At 37.3% G+C, this 16,796-nt stretch overlaps 2 protein-coding genes across 6 annotated transcripts in view; both read right to left on the reverse strand.

The window, feature by feature from the left end:
- Window positions 1-2,133, reverse strand: part of SLC9B1 (solute carrier family 9 member B1) — a 126,917-nt gene extending 124,784 nt beyond the window's left edge. Inside the window, exon 1 of the mRNA XM_023220118.3 lies at window positions 2,018-2,133. The gene's annotated coding sequence lies outside the window, so the exon portion shown is untranslated. The remainder of the gene's footprint in view (window positions 1-2,017) is intronic.
- Window positions 1,641-16,796, reverse strand: part of SLC9B2 (solute carrier family 9 member B2) — a 65,209-nt gene continuing 50,053 nt past the window's right edge. For 2 of the 5 annotated variants that reach the window (XM_023220114.2, XM_023220117.2), the window contains 3 exons: window positions 13,811-13,919; window positions 10,967-11,103; window positions 7,852-8,958 (listed from right to left, as the gene is read on the reverse strand). In XM_023220114.2, coding sequence (XP_023075882.1) covers window positions 8,737-8,958; window positions 10,967-11,103; window positions 13,811-13,919 — 468 coding nt within the window. In that variant the 3' untranslated portion in view covers window positions 7,852-8,736. Of the gene's footprint in view, window positions 2,785-7,851; window positions 8,959-10,966; window positions 11,104-13,810; window positions 13,920-16,796 lie in introns of those variants that run through there. The other 3 variants (XM_023220115.2, XR_002733286.2, XM_023220116.3) reach the window with 3 other exon arrangements.

Consider the following 16,796-nt stretch of genomic DNA (forward strand, 5'->3'; position numbering starts at 1 on the left):
GCTCCTTTTTCTTCCTTAGTCTTTTCCATTTGGTAAATGGCATAACCATCCACACAATCTCAAGACAAAAACGTAGGGGCTAGAGGTGACTCCTTTTTCATCACCTCTATATTCAAAACATCACAAAATCTGTAGGCTCTGCCCCCAAAATAGAGCTCACATACATCTACTTCTCTGCTATTTTATCCCGAACTTGTCTTTTCTCTTTGGATTTCTGCAATTGCCTTCTGCTATAGATCTTGCTCCCCACCCAGTATGATTCAGTCATCACGTAATAGGCAGAACAAACGTTTTTAAAATGTAAATCAGATACTATCACTCCCTCCAAACTCACTACTGGTTTCTCTTCACACTTAAAATAAATTCCAAACTTATTCCATGGGTAGATTTCCATGGCCTATTCAAAGCCTTACATGATTTGGCTCCTACCTATCCCTCCAAGCTCATCTTGTATCACTTTCTCCACATTCTAGCTACAGTGGTCTTTATGATATTCCTTGAAGGAGCCAAGTTCTTTCCTTCCTTAGGGCTTTTGCAACTGGAGTTGCCTTTACCTGTAGTGGGCTGATCCCAAATATTTCCATCGTTGGTTTTTAAAAATATTACTAAGCAATCAATCTAAACTAACCCCTCCCCCAGTCTTAAGGAAGACCTTCACACTGTTTTACTTCTTCACTGTCCCTACTATTATCCAAAATTCCTTGCTCATATATTGTTTACCTATTTTCTATCTTCCACTCACTAGAATTTAAGCTTCATAAGAACAGCGATCTTGCTAGTCTTTCTTATCATTGTATTCACAATGCCTAAAACAATGCCTGACAAAGTAGGATATTCTTTAAAAAATAATGAATGCCTTTCCCTAAGCAAGTCACTTGACTTCTCTACTTAACTCACACCGGTGAGTTTACTACTGCTAGACTAAGCTCTGGGTGCAGGAAAAACAAAAGTGGCTAAGGTATGGCTTCTTCAGAAGCTCATCCATTCATTCCCTCAAAAAATATTTATTGAATGTATATTACACTATGTTCCAAGTACTGTTCAATCTCAGCGTTTAGTAAACACCCCAGTAACATGGGATTTCGTTAACCAACAGAAGTGTTTAAACAGGATGAGTATGAAAATAAGTACAAAATGAGAAGTACTATAAAAACGATACTTTATATGTTACTATTACAGCAGCTGCCTATTTCCTTTTGTCTTGTAATTGCCAGGACCTTCTGACAAGAGCCAACTGAAAAACAGCAGTATAAATCATGGTACTCTAAAAGCCCAGACTCCCGAGCTCCACCTACCGTCAGATCAGTAAAGGCATTAGATTCTCATAGGAGCACAGACCCGATTGTGAACCGTGCATGTGAGGGATCTAAATTGCACCTTCTCATGAGAATCTAATGTCTGATGATCTGAGATGGAAGACTTTCATCCCATCCTGCCTCCCCCGCCGCCCGCGCAGCCCCAAATTGTCTTCCATGAAACTGGTCCCTGGTGCCAAAAAGGTTGGGGACTGCTGGAAGTGCTTGTCCACTGGGTTAAAGCCAAGAGGAGTAAACAGGATTAAGGGGCGTGGAGGTGGGTGGGTTGGGGAAGCCAGCTTTCTCAGGATGGGCAACCAATCCCAGAATCTTCAATCACAGGAGCATGTATGTGAAGGTTTATTTGCAGGGATCCACCATTTGTAAAATAGTACACGCTTAATAAAATTAATTTTGCAGTCAATCTTGACTGACAGATCTCTTCTTTCTTATTGCAGAGTATTCGTAAAATAAGAAAAACAGGAGGAAGAGAGAACAAAGAAGAGAGATGTGGGATGAGAGAGTAAGGAAAAGAATCACGGAGAGGAGAGACAATGTCTGTGGCTGTTTTCCCAGCGTCTGGGAGAGGAGCCCAAGCATCCCATTTAACTGAGCCCGGGGGAAAGGCCCTCCTGGGGCCTACCGCAAGGAAATGATCGCGGGAGACCCGGGACTGGCGCCAAAGGGCTTGGAAGGGCGGAGTTAAGAAAAATGGGCCGTACCTACAACTTCCTGCGCAGCCCTCGCTGGCCCAGGAGCTCAGTAACCGTTGCGTAAGCCACGCGCCACCCAGGTGGGCAGGGTAGTGACGCGAAAGCCCGGCTAGACTTCCGCGCAGGGGCGGGGCGGGGCGGCAGCGCGTTTAAGTGACGTCTTGACCGCCGGCGCCGGCCGAGACCAGGGTTCTGGGGCTGCTGGGACTATCTGGTGTGTTTTCTGTCTATTGAACCCTTTCCTTTTGCCGTCTCTTCTGAATATTGACTCATCGGGTTGTAGAAATCCAGGGACAGAGTTGACATCACTGGGCATTTTAGCCAAAAAGCAGTGCTCGGGACTGCATGTGCCAGAAGTAAACTTGTCAAAACTCAGATTGTTTCCCCTAAAGTCAGCTTGAAGTGCAATGGTAAAAGAGCACGGTCTCTCCCCAAGACGGCCTGAGCTTAAACTGCAGCACTGTCACTTGCTAGCTATGGGACCTAGGCAAATACATCATCTCCCTGAGGTTGTCTTCTCATCTCTAAAGGTCGCTGTGGTGGTGGTGTGAGAATAAATGAGACATAGCAAGTGTCTGGAACAAAGACACTGTGTACAAAGTAAACAATATACTGTTATCAATATAAAACCTTTTTTGTTTGTTTTTTTTTTCCCCGCCTGAAATCTTATGTGGAAAGTTGTACGTGAAAGAAATGAAAGCGGAGCTGCGTTGATGGTGGACCCAGAAGCTTTGGCCCTTCAGTCCCAAAGTTTCCAGGAATATAATCCACGCTTCCTATAAAAGACAAAAACAACCGTTATTGGAGAAAGTGCAAATTTCTTAGAAAGATAAACTGCCCATTCCTATCTAATGTTTCTCCTGACACTCAAAACAGTGTTTACTTTTGAACACTGTATTCCTTTTTGACTCACTGTGTTTTCTAAAGTTAATTCCTCTACCGGAGTGTTCTTTTTCTTAGTCATCATCTAAGATCTGCTTCAAATTAGTTCCTTCTTGGGTAACTTAAAAACGAAATTATCTTTTTATTGGTTTTGTTGTTGTTGTTGAGACAGGGTCTCACTCTATTACCCTGGCCGGAGTGCAGTGCTATCTAGGCTCCCTGCAGCCTCCGCCTCCTTGGTTCAAGCGATCCTCCTGCCTCCTGAGTAGCTGGGGCTACAGGCGGGCGCCACCACCCCTGGCTAATTTTTGTATTTTTAGTAGAGAGGAGTTTCACATGTTGCCCAGGAGGCCTTGAACTCCTGGACTTAAGTGATCTGCCCGCCTTGGCTTGCCACAATGAACCACCACAGCCCTGCCCTTTTTATTGTTTTTAACACCTTCCCTCCTTCAATGTGATACAGACATCTCAGCAAGGATTTAATTTTCTTCCTCATTTCAGGAGAGTAGACAGGATTTCATGATTATAGGATTAAGGGAATGTTTTGTACTCATGAAAAGGAAATGTTTTGTACTCATAGGAAAAGCAGGTAGATCCCTAAAGATAATGGGAGGTGGGACAAATGGTAGAGCTGGGAAGGAAGAACTTTGCTAGGAGTCTGTTTGCCTCCAGGGCACTACTCTTATGCTCTAGAAGGGATGCGCTCCTGGACAGGTAAGTGCTTTAAGGTCCATGTAAGGAAGATGGAGGGCACATCAACAAATGGAGTTTTGGAATTCTCACCAGGCCAGAGGGCTCAGGCTGGATTTGAGTCAATCAACTATAAATATATTACATGCTCCCCAAATGCCATGAAGCAATCCCACCTGTTACAGAGAGGTACATAAATGATTCATATAAAAATATAATGTTCTGAGACATTGACAAAATATAGTGGTTTATTGGGAGACAATATAATGAAAATTTACCAATAAAAATTTAAATAATTATCTGATAACCTTTCTTATAAAAATTAATAGTATTTTAAAACTAAGTAAATTAATTATATTTGCAACAAGGCCATAGAAAGCAAAAGCTTTTGAGGAATAAGGAGAATCTTAACTGAGAGCAATTTTTTAAAACTATATTGACATGATAAAAAAGTTTTAAAACTTTCTACATAAATATTTTCATACTTCTGAAAGTACTTCAATAAATTAAAAAATTGGCCAATGATCTATTTAGTATGATTTCAGTGCCAAATTTCTTTTCTAGTTTTATCTGTAATTCTCTTCATCAGTCTCAAGTGCTAATCACTTTCTATGCTCCAGGCTTTACTGTTTTCAAAACTTTGCTAATATGCCAGCCTCCCACATTAGTTGTTCCCATCTTCACCTTACTCCCTAATATTACCCCATCCGTCCAGATCCTCTCCATTCTTCAAGATCTAGTTCAAGTATTAGCTCCTCTAAGATTTCCTCAACTTCTACACTAAAAACACTTTTGAATTATTCACTTGGATTATAGCTATTTGTACATATCTTATTTCCTTCTAAGGTTCTTAAAGGCAAGTATCATGTCTTGTTCATATTTGTATTCCTCACATGGTCAATTTTCCATTAGAATTCAAGTTCTATTGAAAACCAAGCCCTTGAATATCTTGTTCATCACTGTATTCCCTAGTATCTAGCACAAGACCTGGCACACAGTAGGCATGTTATAATATATTCTGAGTGAGGGAGTAAATGGATTTTAAAAACAGCTCCATGAAGGCAGGGATTTGTCTGTTTCATTCATTGCAAAATGAGTATCTGAATATAAACATGAAGGCTTAGCATTAATTATATACAACAAAATTCTTTAATCTGCATAGCATCATAAAAGTCAAATATGAAGTATTTATGTTGCCTTTCACCCAACAAATTCAGTTGATATCTTTCTGAAAATAATACATCCCCCAAAACTGCAGTATCATTTTAAAGAATCAAAATAAAATAGATGTTGATATTAGTTTCAGTTTTGTTTTTTTCTGTGTTCTAAATTTTCTGCAATGAAAATGTGGTTTTATCATCAGAAAAAATATTATTATTTTTAAAGAATGTAGTGGGTGAGATCATTTGCAAATGTATACCTGAGGAAATTTTGAGGACATCAAGGTCAATCAAGGTGATTGGGAATTAATACCACAGAGGAAAATACTGTCCTGAGACATATGACACTTCTTTCAGGGACTGAATTATGTCCTTCCCCACAAATTTATATGTTGAAGCCCCAACTTCCAATGTGATGTATTCGGAGATGAGGATTTGGGAGGGCAATTAGATTTGGGTGAGGTCATGAGGGTAGGGCCCTCATGATATGATCAGAGTACCCTTATAAGAAGAGACACCAGAGAGCTTGCTTGCTCTCTCTCGGTGTCATGTGATGACACAGTGAGAAGGTGGCCATTGGCAAGCCAGGAAGAGAGACTTCGCCAGAGCCCAACAATGCTGGCATCCTGATCTTGAACTTCCAACCTTTAATAGAAATAAGTTTCTGTTGTGTAAGCCACTCACTGTATGGTATTTTGTTATAGCAGCCCAAGCTGACTAAGATAGATGAAGCAGACTAAGATCCAAACTGTTGTGTGGCAAGTAGCTTTCTGATATTGAGAGAGAATCCCCTTATTCTCAGATTTAGTCAGTAAATGTTTATTAAATGTCTATTGTGTTCCATGGCCTGTGAAAAATGCTGAGGATTCAAGGATAATTAAGAAAAGGTTCCTACCCATAGGGAGCTGGTTTAATAAGAGACAAACATGTAAATAAACTTTAAAAAGTGTTACATGTGCTCTGACAGAAGTATGTATAAGGGGCCCAAAAGTTAGAGTAATTGTTTCTATCTGTGGTTTAAGTGGGGATAGGTTGGGTTGGTCAGTACTCTATCAGGTTAACCCTAAGTTCACCAACCAAGTCAAGAGATGTGGCTTTCCATGTGGCGACAGACCCTGGCCTTCACATGGTGAGCCCTGCTGAATGGTCAGCCTCTGTCATTCTTGACCTCACCAGCTCCATGATATATAACAGCAACATAGTCTTATAGCAATTAATAAATTCCTACAAAGAGCTTCCAGGAATAGGCACAAATTTCAGAGATCCAATAGCGGAAGTCAAAAGGCCAGCACTGGGCAGTCACAGAGATTTAGATGGTGACTACCCTCTTAGAGGTAGAAAAGAGCTTGCTGCATGACCTGCAAAATGAAACAGGTATTGGCAGTGGCTGTTTGAGGTGTCCTTCAATCATTTCTATACTCTGTGGACTTCCATTTCTAATTTTCCTAGGGGCCCTAAACATATTCAACAGCATTCTGATTTAGTTATACTAACTGTATTTTTGTATATGTTAATAAATATTCCAAGCCTGTTACTTGGAGAAAATGCCACTGATGACCTGGGAAACAGCAAGAAGTGTAACACTTTTTGGTCTCACATCCCTTTTGCTGGCTAAGTCCTAATCATCCCTCAGCCAATACCCTACTTTCTCTAGGAAGCTGTGCCTAAACTCCACCACCCTTGAATTGATTGAATACTGCTGCCATGAGTTCCCTAGCACCCCTGTAGTTCCTGTATAATAGCACTTATCATATTGTTTTGCATTCTTTTGTTTAATTGTCTGTCGTCTCTATTGGACTGTTAAATCCTTAAGGACAGGGACAATATTATTCTTGATGATGTGCCTGGATCTCAAAAGCTTTCAGTAAGTATTTTTTGGATGCATCTACTTTTAAAGCCAGGAAAATAGAGGACCACATGATTATTAAGTTTATGGTGCCCCCAGCAAAGTGCACTTAACCGATGAAGTTCAGTTCAAAACACTTATCTGACCTTTGGTATAAATTAATCAAGTCCAAACCAAGAGCATAAACATTAAAGGAATACAGCACCATAGGGTAACCAAAGTCAAGCTGACATAAAATTAAAGGCTATTTAGGAGAAGTGAATATTAAACTAGTTTTGAATAGAGGTGAAAGCCATGGTGGATAGGGCTCAAACAGAAGTCTAATGAAGAGAGGAACGGACAGGCTTTATTTACGCAGATCAACTTTGTGGGATTAGGATATTCATAATTTATTAATCTAATACATATTTAATATCTGCTTCAAGATTAAAATGAACTTTGAATTCCAGGTCAAGGAGTTTAGATAGGATATGACAAGTATATAATAAAACACTTCAGGTACACAGATAACATGATAAAAACTGTAAACTGTATGTGAATGTGATCATTTCAGTAATTACACAGAAGACGACCTAGAGTGAAGAGGAACTTACGAGTGATACACAAAAGCAGAGATGGCCTGTTACAAAGTAGGATAAAATATGACCTATGCAGGTAACTATTTCTTCTAATATTTTCTCTGCTGGCAAGTCACAATTTCTGAAATTCCTGCCACAGAAGTCACTCTTTTGGTTTAAGGCAATGTCTTTCAAAAGCTTTTGTTTGCATGTAAGAATATGCTACTAAGTGATGGTAACATCCAACACAGTGGAAACTCTGGCCCCGAAAATCTGATGTTCCATTCCTCCGAGGAGTATGAATGCTTACCTAGAGACAACACTTAGCTGCCTCACAGCTGGATCATTACCAATAAATGTAGGAGAAGAGATGTGTCCAACTTCCACATCCCTTCCTCAAAAGTACATTGCTATACTTGCATTTTTCTTGAGAGATAGAAAGGAGACATGGTAGAGACCCATTTTTAACCCATTTATGCCTAGTGCTCCATTATTAGAATGCTAAGCCTGTGGGAGTTATTTATATCCTATTGCTCAAGGTCATCGCCAAGGTCTGATTTTTCACAAAAAATGTTTGCAACCTCTGGCATAAATAGGTTAAGCCATGTCCTAAGCTAGGACATGGCAGAGCCTCAGGACAGAAAGACATGGGACTCTGAGCAGACGTCATGAGCAGAGTAACCCTGTTAGTATTAACCAACCAGCCAGTTTCATTAGAGGGAAATAGAATTCTATTTTCTTTTAAGCACTGTATTTTTTGTTTCTTCATTATAGCACATTACCCTAATGTAATATTCATGAGACTGGCATAGATTTGAAACTTACCTATCTCCCACCTAGAAATGGGAAGAGCCTAAAGATATGGGTCATAAGAAACAAATAAAAAAAGGGCTGGATTAGGGCACTCCTTAGGGGAAGGTAGACTCACATGAGCGGTTGAAATAAAGGAACCTGTGTGGTCAGCTAGGGGGCAGGATAAAGTTTTTTGACATCTGGAGGGGGCAAGAGGATGAACCAATGAAGATACTTCATGTACTTTAAAATTTTGGTGGGACCAATCAGTTACAGTAATTTAAAGAAAGGTAGTAAGGGAAGGAGAAATGGAGAAAAGGCAGATTATCAGGGAAAAACGAGGGTAGAAATTCATGAGCGACTGCATTATGATTTTAACAACAAAAACAAAACCAAAAAAGAGGAGCCAAAACCAATTCAAAGCATCAGAGCCTGGGCAAATATGAATCAGGAAACTGTGAAAGTTAAAATTTAGAGCAATCCTAGCTGAAGAGGATACTGAAGCTGGTCTTTCCCATGTTAACTGTAAACTGTGGTAGTATATTAAAGTAGATATGTCCTTGTGCAAATTAAGATGGATGATGAAGGGGTGTTTGAAAAAAAAGGTAGAGAGATTAAGGTTGGTGATATAGATCATTACCACCCACATGGAAAGAGCAAGGGCTAAAAATGCTGTTTAAAGAAATAGCTACACTTCTGGTTCTATTGCATTTTAAGCATAAACATTACATATTTCAATGTGCATCTCGAAAACAGTAGCAGCTTTCTAATCATTATGCTCAGCACTCTCTCTTTTCACCTCTAAACTTGCACAGAAGTCTCTCCTTGAACTTCTTCATCTTTATTTTGATGTTCAACTTTCTGCAGAAGCCTGGGGCCCAGTAAACCAATAAGCAGACTTCCAATTGGGGCTGTGATAAGGATGGACAAAAATGCCACTGTCAACACATCCATTCCATAGTCTTCTAATTGTTTCTCTCCATGCGACCTTGCTGTGTCCAAAGCCACAGATCCTATTGCAGCCTATAAAAGTTTAAGGGTAAAGATGGAATCATGATAAGATAAGCACATTTAAAAAATGAATTTTTTTATTGTTTGCAAAAGCCAATTGCTTGGTTTTTTGCTCAACTAAGAAAGTTCTTTTAGTCTTCTTTCAAAGTGTATTGCAGGGTTTTTTTTGTTTTGGTTTTTTACTTTTTTAGAGACAAGGTCTCGCTGTGTTGCCCAGACTGGTCTTGAACTCCTGGCCTCAAGTGATCCTCTCTCCTAAGCCTCCCAAAGTGCTGGAATTACAGGAGAAAGTCACTGTGCCCAGCTCAGCTAGTTCTGATGATTTAAAAACTCTCTCTGCCCTTGCATGGGAACATACTGATGACTCATTTGTACCTATCTGTGTAAGGTAGGGTTACATAAATATCAGTAAAATACATTTCAAAACACAAAGCAAATCCAGACTCACAATATTAATTAAATATAACATAAAGTTCTATGTACTAAATTTTTCCTGAATAAAGATGAAAATTATTGGTCATCTCCTTTTATCTGTAGGAATTTGGAACTAAAAAATAAGATGAAAAACATGCAGTGATACCTACTGAAAACTGTTAAATTTTAAATAAATATATATTGCTTTAGAGCTTAAACTCATTGTCAAACATCATGAAACATGAAAATAGTGGACACCTTGACAACTTGAAGCTGATTTTATTAGGTATTTGGTCAACTCTTTGCCTCACAAGTTGGTGAAATATTTTATTTGGAATGTATCTATTGGAAAATATTATGAAAATTCTCAGTTTCTTGTAGAGGTAAAATGCAATATTATCAGTGCAGATGGGAAAAAATGTATTAATTAATCTGGTTTTCCCTTATTCCACAGAGAACAATGTAAGCCTCTAAGACAATGAAAAAGAAAAGTGTGCATCAGACACAATGGCAGAAACTACTAATTGCTCACAAAAACCTGAATGCCCCCTTTCTCTTCTACAATGGAACTCCTGAAGTTTTGTTAGTCACATTGCTGTCCAGAGACTTTTTTATAGAACTCTTAGCCATTATGTTTCAGACATTTTTGAAAGTCTGATGGGGTGGGGGAAATTCTGGAGTAATGCCCAAATGCAAAGAGCATATAATTGAAATCTGGAATATAATTACTGAGCATACACATCCCCCAAAGCCTCCTAAGTGAAAAACACTTGATTTTAATTCCTTAATAACAGAAATTTGAATATTTAATTATAAAATAATCTGGGACAAAACAGTTAAATGTTGTTTGATGTAATTAGTCTGAAAATATACAACAAAAGATACATCACATTTGCAACAAATCATAATCTATATAGTTCTAACTTAATTAGCAACCATAGGTATTCTAACAAATGCATGGTCAACAAATTCAAGCACCTATCTATAATAGCTTTATTTATCACGTTTATTAGAATGCACAAATTTTCGGTTAAGTGATTGAGACATCTGCCAGCAAGTTCAGTGAGTTCTGAATAATTAATACCAACTAATAATCTAGGAAATCAATAAAGTACTTTCTAGGTTGTTTTTCAATAAATCTTTTCTCCATTACATACAAAGACTCTGGTCAAGCTCAACTGATCATCAATCATATTAACATTAAAATATCTCTAAACATTAAGGGGGCCATGTTATTTCTATGTTATTCTTTTCTTGGAAGCTATTAACATGAAAAGAGTTAACAACTCTTTCCTTGGGTGACTTAGAGAGTGCTGACTGATGAAATTCAAACTCTTCTCTCCTGTTACTACTGCTTTCTAGTAGAATAGGGATTTACTGGATTTTTACTTGTACCCTGGTGATCTAAGGAAATTTAATGAGCTATCACATTTAAGGAATGAATATACCAAAAATATAGGTTTTAAAGAATAGATTAGGATAAACTTTTCATAAATCCACTTCAATTATTTATTTTCACTAAATTTAAACAAGCCCTCTGATTCATTATTTCAAGGTGTCATGCAGAAATAGCAGTTAAAATACTAAGCCATCCTATCCATCATACCTGAACTGTGGCCTTTGGAAGCCATGCAAAAGAAATAAATATCTTTTCTTTTAAGTTAAAACCAGCAAAACACACCATCAGAAATGTAGTCAAAATTCGTATCAATACTGCAATGCCTACGGTGGCAACACAAAGGCCTGTAAGAAATATTTAATTTTTAGAAATAATAAAATACTAGGAGAGAAACTGTATCTCATGGTAACTAATTCAAAATAACCATCAACAGAAATAATTTTTAAAGCATTAAAAAATTACAAATACAAAAATGTTTAGGCAGAATATATAAAAACAATTAACATTAAGGATCAATCAGGCTATTTATTTAAAATAAGGTGTTTCCTTAGATTAAAACCAGAAATTAAGCATATTTGAATTCTTATATGGAAGATTTGAATGTTATATATGTATTATGCTTTATAGCAAGAACCATGCTTTTTCATGTGTGTAAGAAGAATCTATTAAATGATATGATTAAATGATAAGTAATAAGCTTTAAGTACTGGGTACACATAAATGTATAATATATAGACTTTGCCTCAAAGTGAGAGGAAGACAGAAACATAAATAACTAATTCATAGATTATACAGGAAGTGAGACATAAACAAACTGAGAGCATAAAAGAGGGAAAAGTAATATTTTCACCCCAAAAGTCAATAATTCTTTACAGGGTATAAGACCAGAAGTGATATCCAAAGTATTTATGAGCCAGTATGTAGGGAATTAGCCAAGCAGAGCTGGCTGGGCACTGACCAATCAGAATAGACACTGGCAGTCTACCACTGTTTCACCATACTGATGTGTAATGGTTGTACGGGTCCCAATTATCCCTGGTTAACATATACAGCTACTCCATGTAGTCCTGTAGAACTCTGTTGATAAAGACAAGTTCATCATCATTTGCCAAACAAGGGATTGTGACTAGTGCTGCTGCATGCTACTGGACCTAGGAATGGTACAGCTAAGATGACTCCTGAGTATTCGGGTGATTTTTTAAAAAGTAACATTTGTTGAGTGTTTACTCTGTGCCAAGTGCTGTACTAAGCTTTAAATGTATTATTTTACTTAGTCCTTACAACCTGTGGGATAAGTATTATTTTATAGTTGAAAAAACCAGAAACTCAGAAAGGATAAGTACTTTTCTCAAATTCAAAGGGTTGATAAAACGTCAGATAGACATGGCAGGAGGATCTGTTGTAAATCTGTCAGATGGCTTTTTTATAGGAAAGTTCTGTGGTTCTTTGTTGAAAGGTATTCTTCAAGGTTGGAACGTATTCAAAAATATCTGTAGCCTGAAGTACAAGATAAAGAGTTGATACCATTCCCAGAAGGAAACATTGAAAGTTTGAGAAGAGGATGAGAAGGAAGTTTTAGTTGAGTTTGAAGTTTAACAGGACATACAAGTGGTGCTGTCCAATCAACAACTGGATATATTGATTTAGAGATAGTTTGGAATTATACAGTTTACAGTTGATGTCACTAGTATAGATAAGGTTAGAGAAGTGATACAGAGCCAGAGGCACAGAAGGCCTTGGAAAGAACTTTGATAAAGGGCAGTGTTTAAGCTACATGTGGTGTAAGGAAAGGCTCAAACAGCACTGGGAAATAAGAAGTTTAAGAACTTAATATAAAGAAGTGTTAGAGGGTCAAAAGCAGCAAATGCTGCTGAGAGATCAAGTAAAGCAAAGACTGGATTTAGCAATATTACCTTGGTGAGAGCTTGGCAGGTTGTGTGATAGGCAGAAGCTGGGCTAAAATGTATAGAAGAAGGAAATGGGAACTGAAGTGGAAAGGGGAATAATTTTAACATATTATTTTAATACACATTATTTTAATTATAGTAAAATACACACAACATTCACCACCTTAATGATTTTTATGTGTATAGTTAGTATCATTAAGTATATTCACATTATTATGCAACCAATCTCCAGAATGTTTTCATCTTGCAGAATTTAAACTCTATACCCATTAAACAACAACTATCCATTTCCCTCTACTCCCAGCCCCTGGCAAGTACCATTTATGAGTTTGACTACTCTGGATACCTCATGTAAGTGGAATCATACAGGGTTAGTCTTTTTGTGACTGGCTTATTTCACTTAGCATAATGTTCTCAAGGTTCATCCATGTTACAGCATGTGTCAGAAGAGAAGCATTTTTTTTTAAAGATAAGAGAGATTGGAGACTAAATTCTGAAGAGAAGAAAATTGTGACATGGATATTTATGATGTATGAGAAAAGGAAAGAATCCATACACAAGATTCGGAAGGAGGTAGCCGGAGATGGGATTCCTAGTATGGATGGAAGAATACTGTGATGGAAGGAAAGGAGGAAAAAATGAGTACATGTATGAAAATTAATTTTTAAGTGCAGTGTTTTGAATCAAGAGAGTTTTAATATGATGGCTTTTGAATGTATGAATAAATAAAATAATTAATGAACAACCAGGCATTTCTGTCCCATGGGTACAAACTATAGAATTAAATAGTTGTCTTTAAAATTCTCGCTCTTGTTCAGGACAAGGCTAGATGAATATTCTTACCCTTGGAAAAAGAATTGTAAGGCCTGAATTTTCTGGGTAGTGGTCAGCAGTGTCACTTTTATATACAAGGAACAATATTAAATGTGTAAAATATACTGTCTTAGATGATCAAGCATTATTTTCTAACCAGCTACTCTAAAAAACTTAGATCATAATTAACTTTTTATATAATTTTGACAATAGGAACCACTGTACACATACCAACTGGAGATATTTCAACTGAATATATAAAGTAGATTTTTTGGTAAGTAGGTTGACCAAAAAAGGTGAATTTTAACAAAATACACTTTTAAATTCTTACCTACAGTTTCTGGTCGGAGAGATGCAATAGATACCTCTGCTCCAATTAGTCCAAAAAGAAGGGGTTGAAAAATGTCCCAGGCAACTGCAATTATCTTTTCAACCTCTGCCTAAAAGAACAATAAAACACACACAGATTTTTATTATGTGAAGTTACAAATGCAAAGAATTTTATTAATTTGAGGTTTGAATTATTTGGTCTGAGACAAGCTTTATTTCTGTGCCATCTATAAAAGGTTAGCTAGAACAGAGCAAAAAAATTGCATGAAGATCTTTCTAATACAGTTAAGATACATTAGGTGTTTTAGCATTCTAAATATTAGTTTGCACATGGATGTTAATAAAAAGATTCTTAAAATCTTAGGAGGACTCCTACTTCTGAATACATCGTGTGTGTGTGTGTGTGTGTGCATGTGTGTATACATATTGTAATATATAGTAGTGTTTTGTAGTTTAAAATTTTGTCACCTTTCCTTCAACAATATGATTCAGAGAGCTTGCAATATTGGTACATATATGTAGATATGCCCCTATTACTGCTGCATAGTAATCTACAGTATGGAAGTACCATAGTTTATTCAATCATTTCTTTATTGACAGATCTTTAAATTGTTTCCAGTTTTACCTGTACAAAAAAATACTGTTTAAGATTATCTCAAATCATGCACAAGAGTAAAATCCAGGTTTACTAAAGTGATTATCAGTGCAATTTATCACTTTATTGCCCATTATCTCCAATTCCTCTTTCACTGTTGCTCCACAGAATATACAGCTGGGCCTTTAAAATATTTTTCCTTTGCCAGGTAGCACTATGTTAAACTTTGTCAGTAGACTGTGCTAAAGAGATATTGCATGCTGAAGGTGCTTTTCTTCCTGGTTTCTATGGCTCTTCCTATCAAGATCTTATAGCATGCACTGGTGGCTTTAGCTCTAGGTTCCTGCATCCCAGGTGGCTTTTCCAGTATCAGGGTCCTACAGTTCATGCAGCCAGCAGCACCTAGTGGCCATTAGGTTCCCTAGCATACTCCTGGGGCAGTTTCATAGCAGATTCTCTTGATCAAGATACCTCCCCATGCACCCTAGGGGATGGATCTCCTGCAAATTGGGAAGGTAGATTTTCAGCAAATTCTGCAAGCACAGCACCACAGCGACTTCTCTAGGCTCTGACAAATTCTGGATCTCAGCCCTGCAGGCAGGAATGAGGAGGAGACAGGCTTAAGGGGATGATCTATTATAGCCATAGGCATAGCTATTCCTATATTCTTTAAGGATGTCTTCACATCTTACTAGCCAATATCTTGTTACTCGAATCCCTGGTTTGGTTAATAATCAACTTTCCCTATTCCAGTTACTATGTGATTTCTCTTTCCTCATGGGACTCTAATTGATACAAGAACTAACTTTGTAACACATAATGCGAAAGACTCTAGGAAAACAGTAACACAACTGACTAGAGTAAAATTAAAATGTGCTGTGGAGAAAGAAGCCATAAATCAAAAAAGTGCAAACTAGAAGAAAATATCTGTACCATGTATAACAGAATAAGAAACATTAGCCAATCAATAAAAAAAGACATAGACCATAATAGAAAAATGGGCAATGAACCCAGAGACATCATCATCATACTGAATAGGCAAAAGGGGGAAGCATTCCTTTTGAGAACCAGAATAAGACAAGGACGCCCACTTTCACCACTCCTATTTAACCAGAGTACTGGAAGTCCTAGCAAGAGCAATCAGGCAAGAGAAAGAAATAAAAGGCATCCAATTAGGAAGAGAGGAAGTCAAACTATTTCTCTTCACAGATTATACTATACCCAGAAATACTATACCAAGAATAATATAGAGATGCTATACCTAGAAAACTTCATAGTCTCTGACCAGAGGCTTCTAGATCTTATAAACAACTTCAGCAAAGTTTTAGGATAAAAAATCAATGCACGTTATTTGTATACACCAATAACGTTTTAGGATAAAAAAATCAATGCACGTTATTTGTATACACCAATAACGTACAAGCTGGGAGCCAAATCAAGAACGTGATCTCATTCACAATCGCCACAAGAACAAAATATCTAGGAATACAGCTAACCAGGGAGGTAAAAAATCTCTGAATTACAAAACACGGCTGAAAGAAATCAGAGATGATACAAATGGAAAAACATACCATGCTCATGGATAGGAAGAATCAATATTGTTAAAATGGCCATATTGTCCAAGGCTATTTACATATTCAATGATATTCCTATCAAACTACCAATGACATTTTTCACAGAATTAGAAACAAAAATTCTAAAATTCATTTGGAATCAAGAAAGAGCACGAATAGCCAAAGCAATACTAAGCAAAAAGAGCAAATCCAGGGACAGCACACTACCCAACTTCAAACTATACCACAAGGCTACAGTAACTAAAACAGATGGTACTAGTACAAAAACAGACACATAGACCAACAGAACAGGCTAGATAATCCAGAAACAAAACTGCACACCTACAACCATGTGATCTTTGATAAAGCTGACAAAAACAAGCAACTGGTAAAGGACCCCTATTCAATTAAATGTGCTGGGATAACTGGCTAACCATATGCAGAAGATTGATGCTGGACCCCTTCGTTACACCATATACAAAAATCAATTTAAGATGAATTAAAGACTTAAATGTAAAACCGAAAACTACAAAGCCCCTAGAAGATCCAGGAAATACCATTTTGGACACTGGCCCAGGCAAAGACTTCAAGATGAGGACTCCAAAAGCAATTGTGACAAAATCAAAAATCGACAAGTGGGACCTTATTAAACTAAAGAGCTCTGCACAACAGAAGATACTACCAATGGAGTAAACAGATAACCTTTAAAACAGGAGAAAATATCTGCAAACCATGCATCTGACAAAGGTCTAATGTCCAGAATCTTTAAGAAACTCAAACAAATCAACAAGCAAAAAACAACTCCATTAAAAAATGGGCAAAGCACATGAACAGACACT

This window comes from Piliocolobus tephrosceles, chromosome 3, assembly GCF_002776525.5.
Source record: "Piliocolobus tephrosceles isolate RC106 chromosome 3, ASM277652v3, whole genome shotgun sequence".
Classification (NCBI taxonomy): Eukaryota; Metazoa; Chordata; class Mammalia; order Primates; family Cercopithecidae; genus Piliocolobus; species Piliocolobus tephrosceles.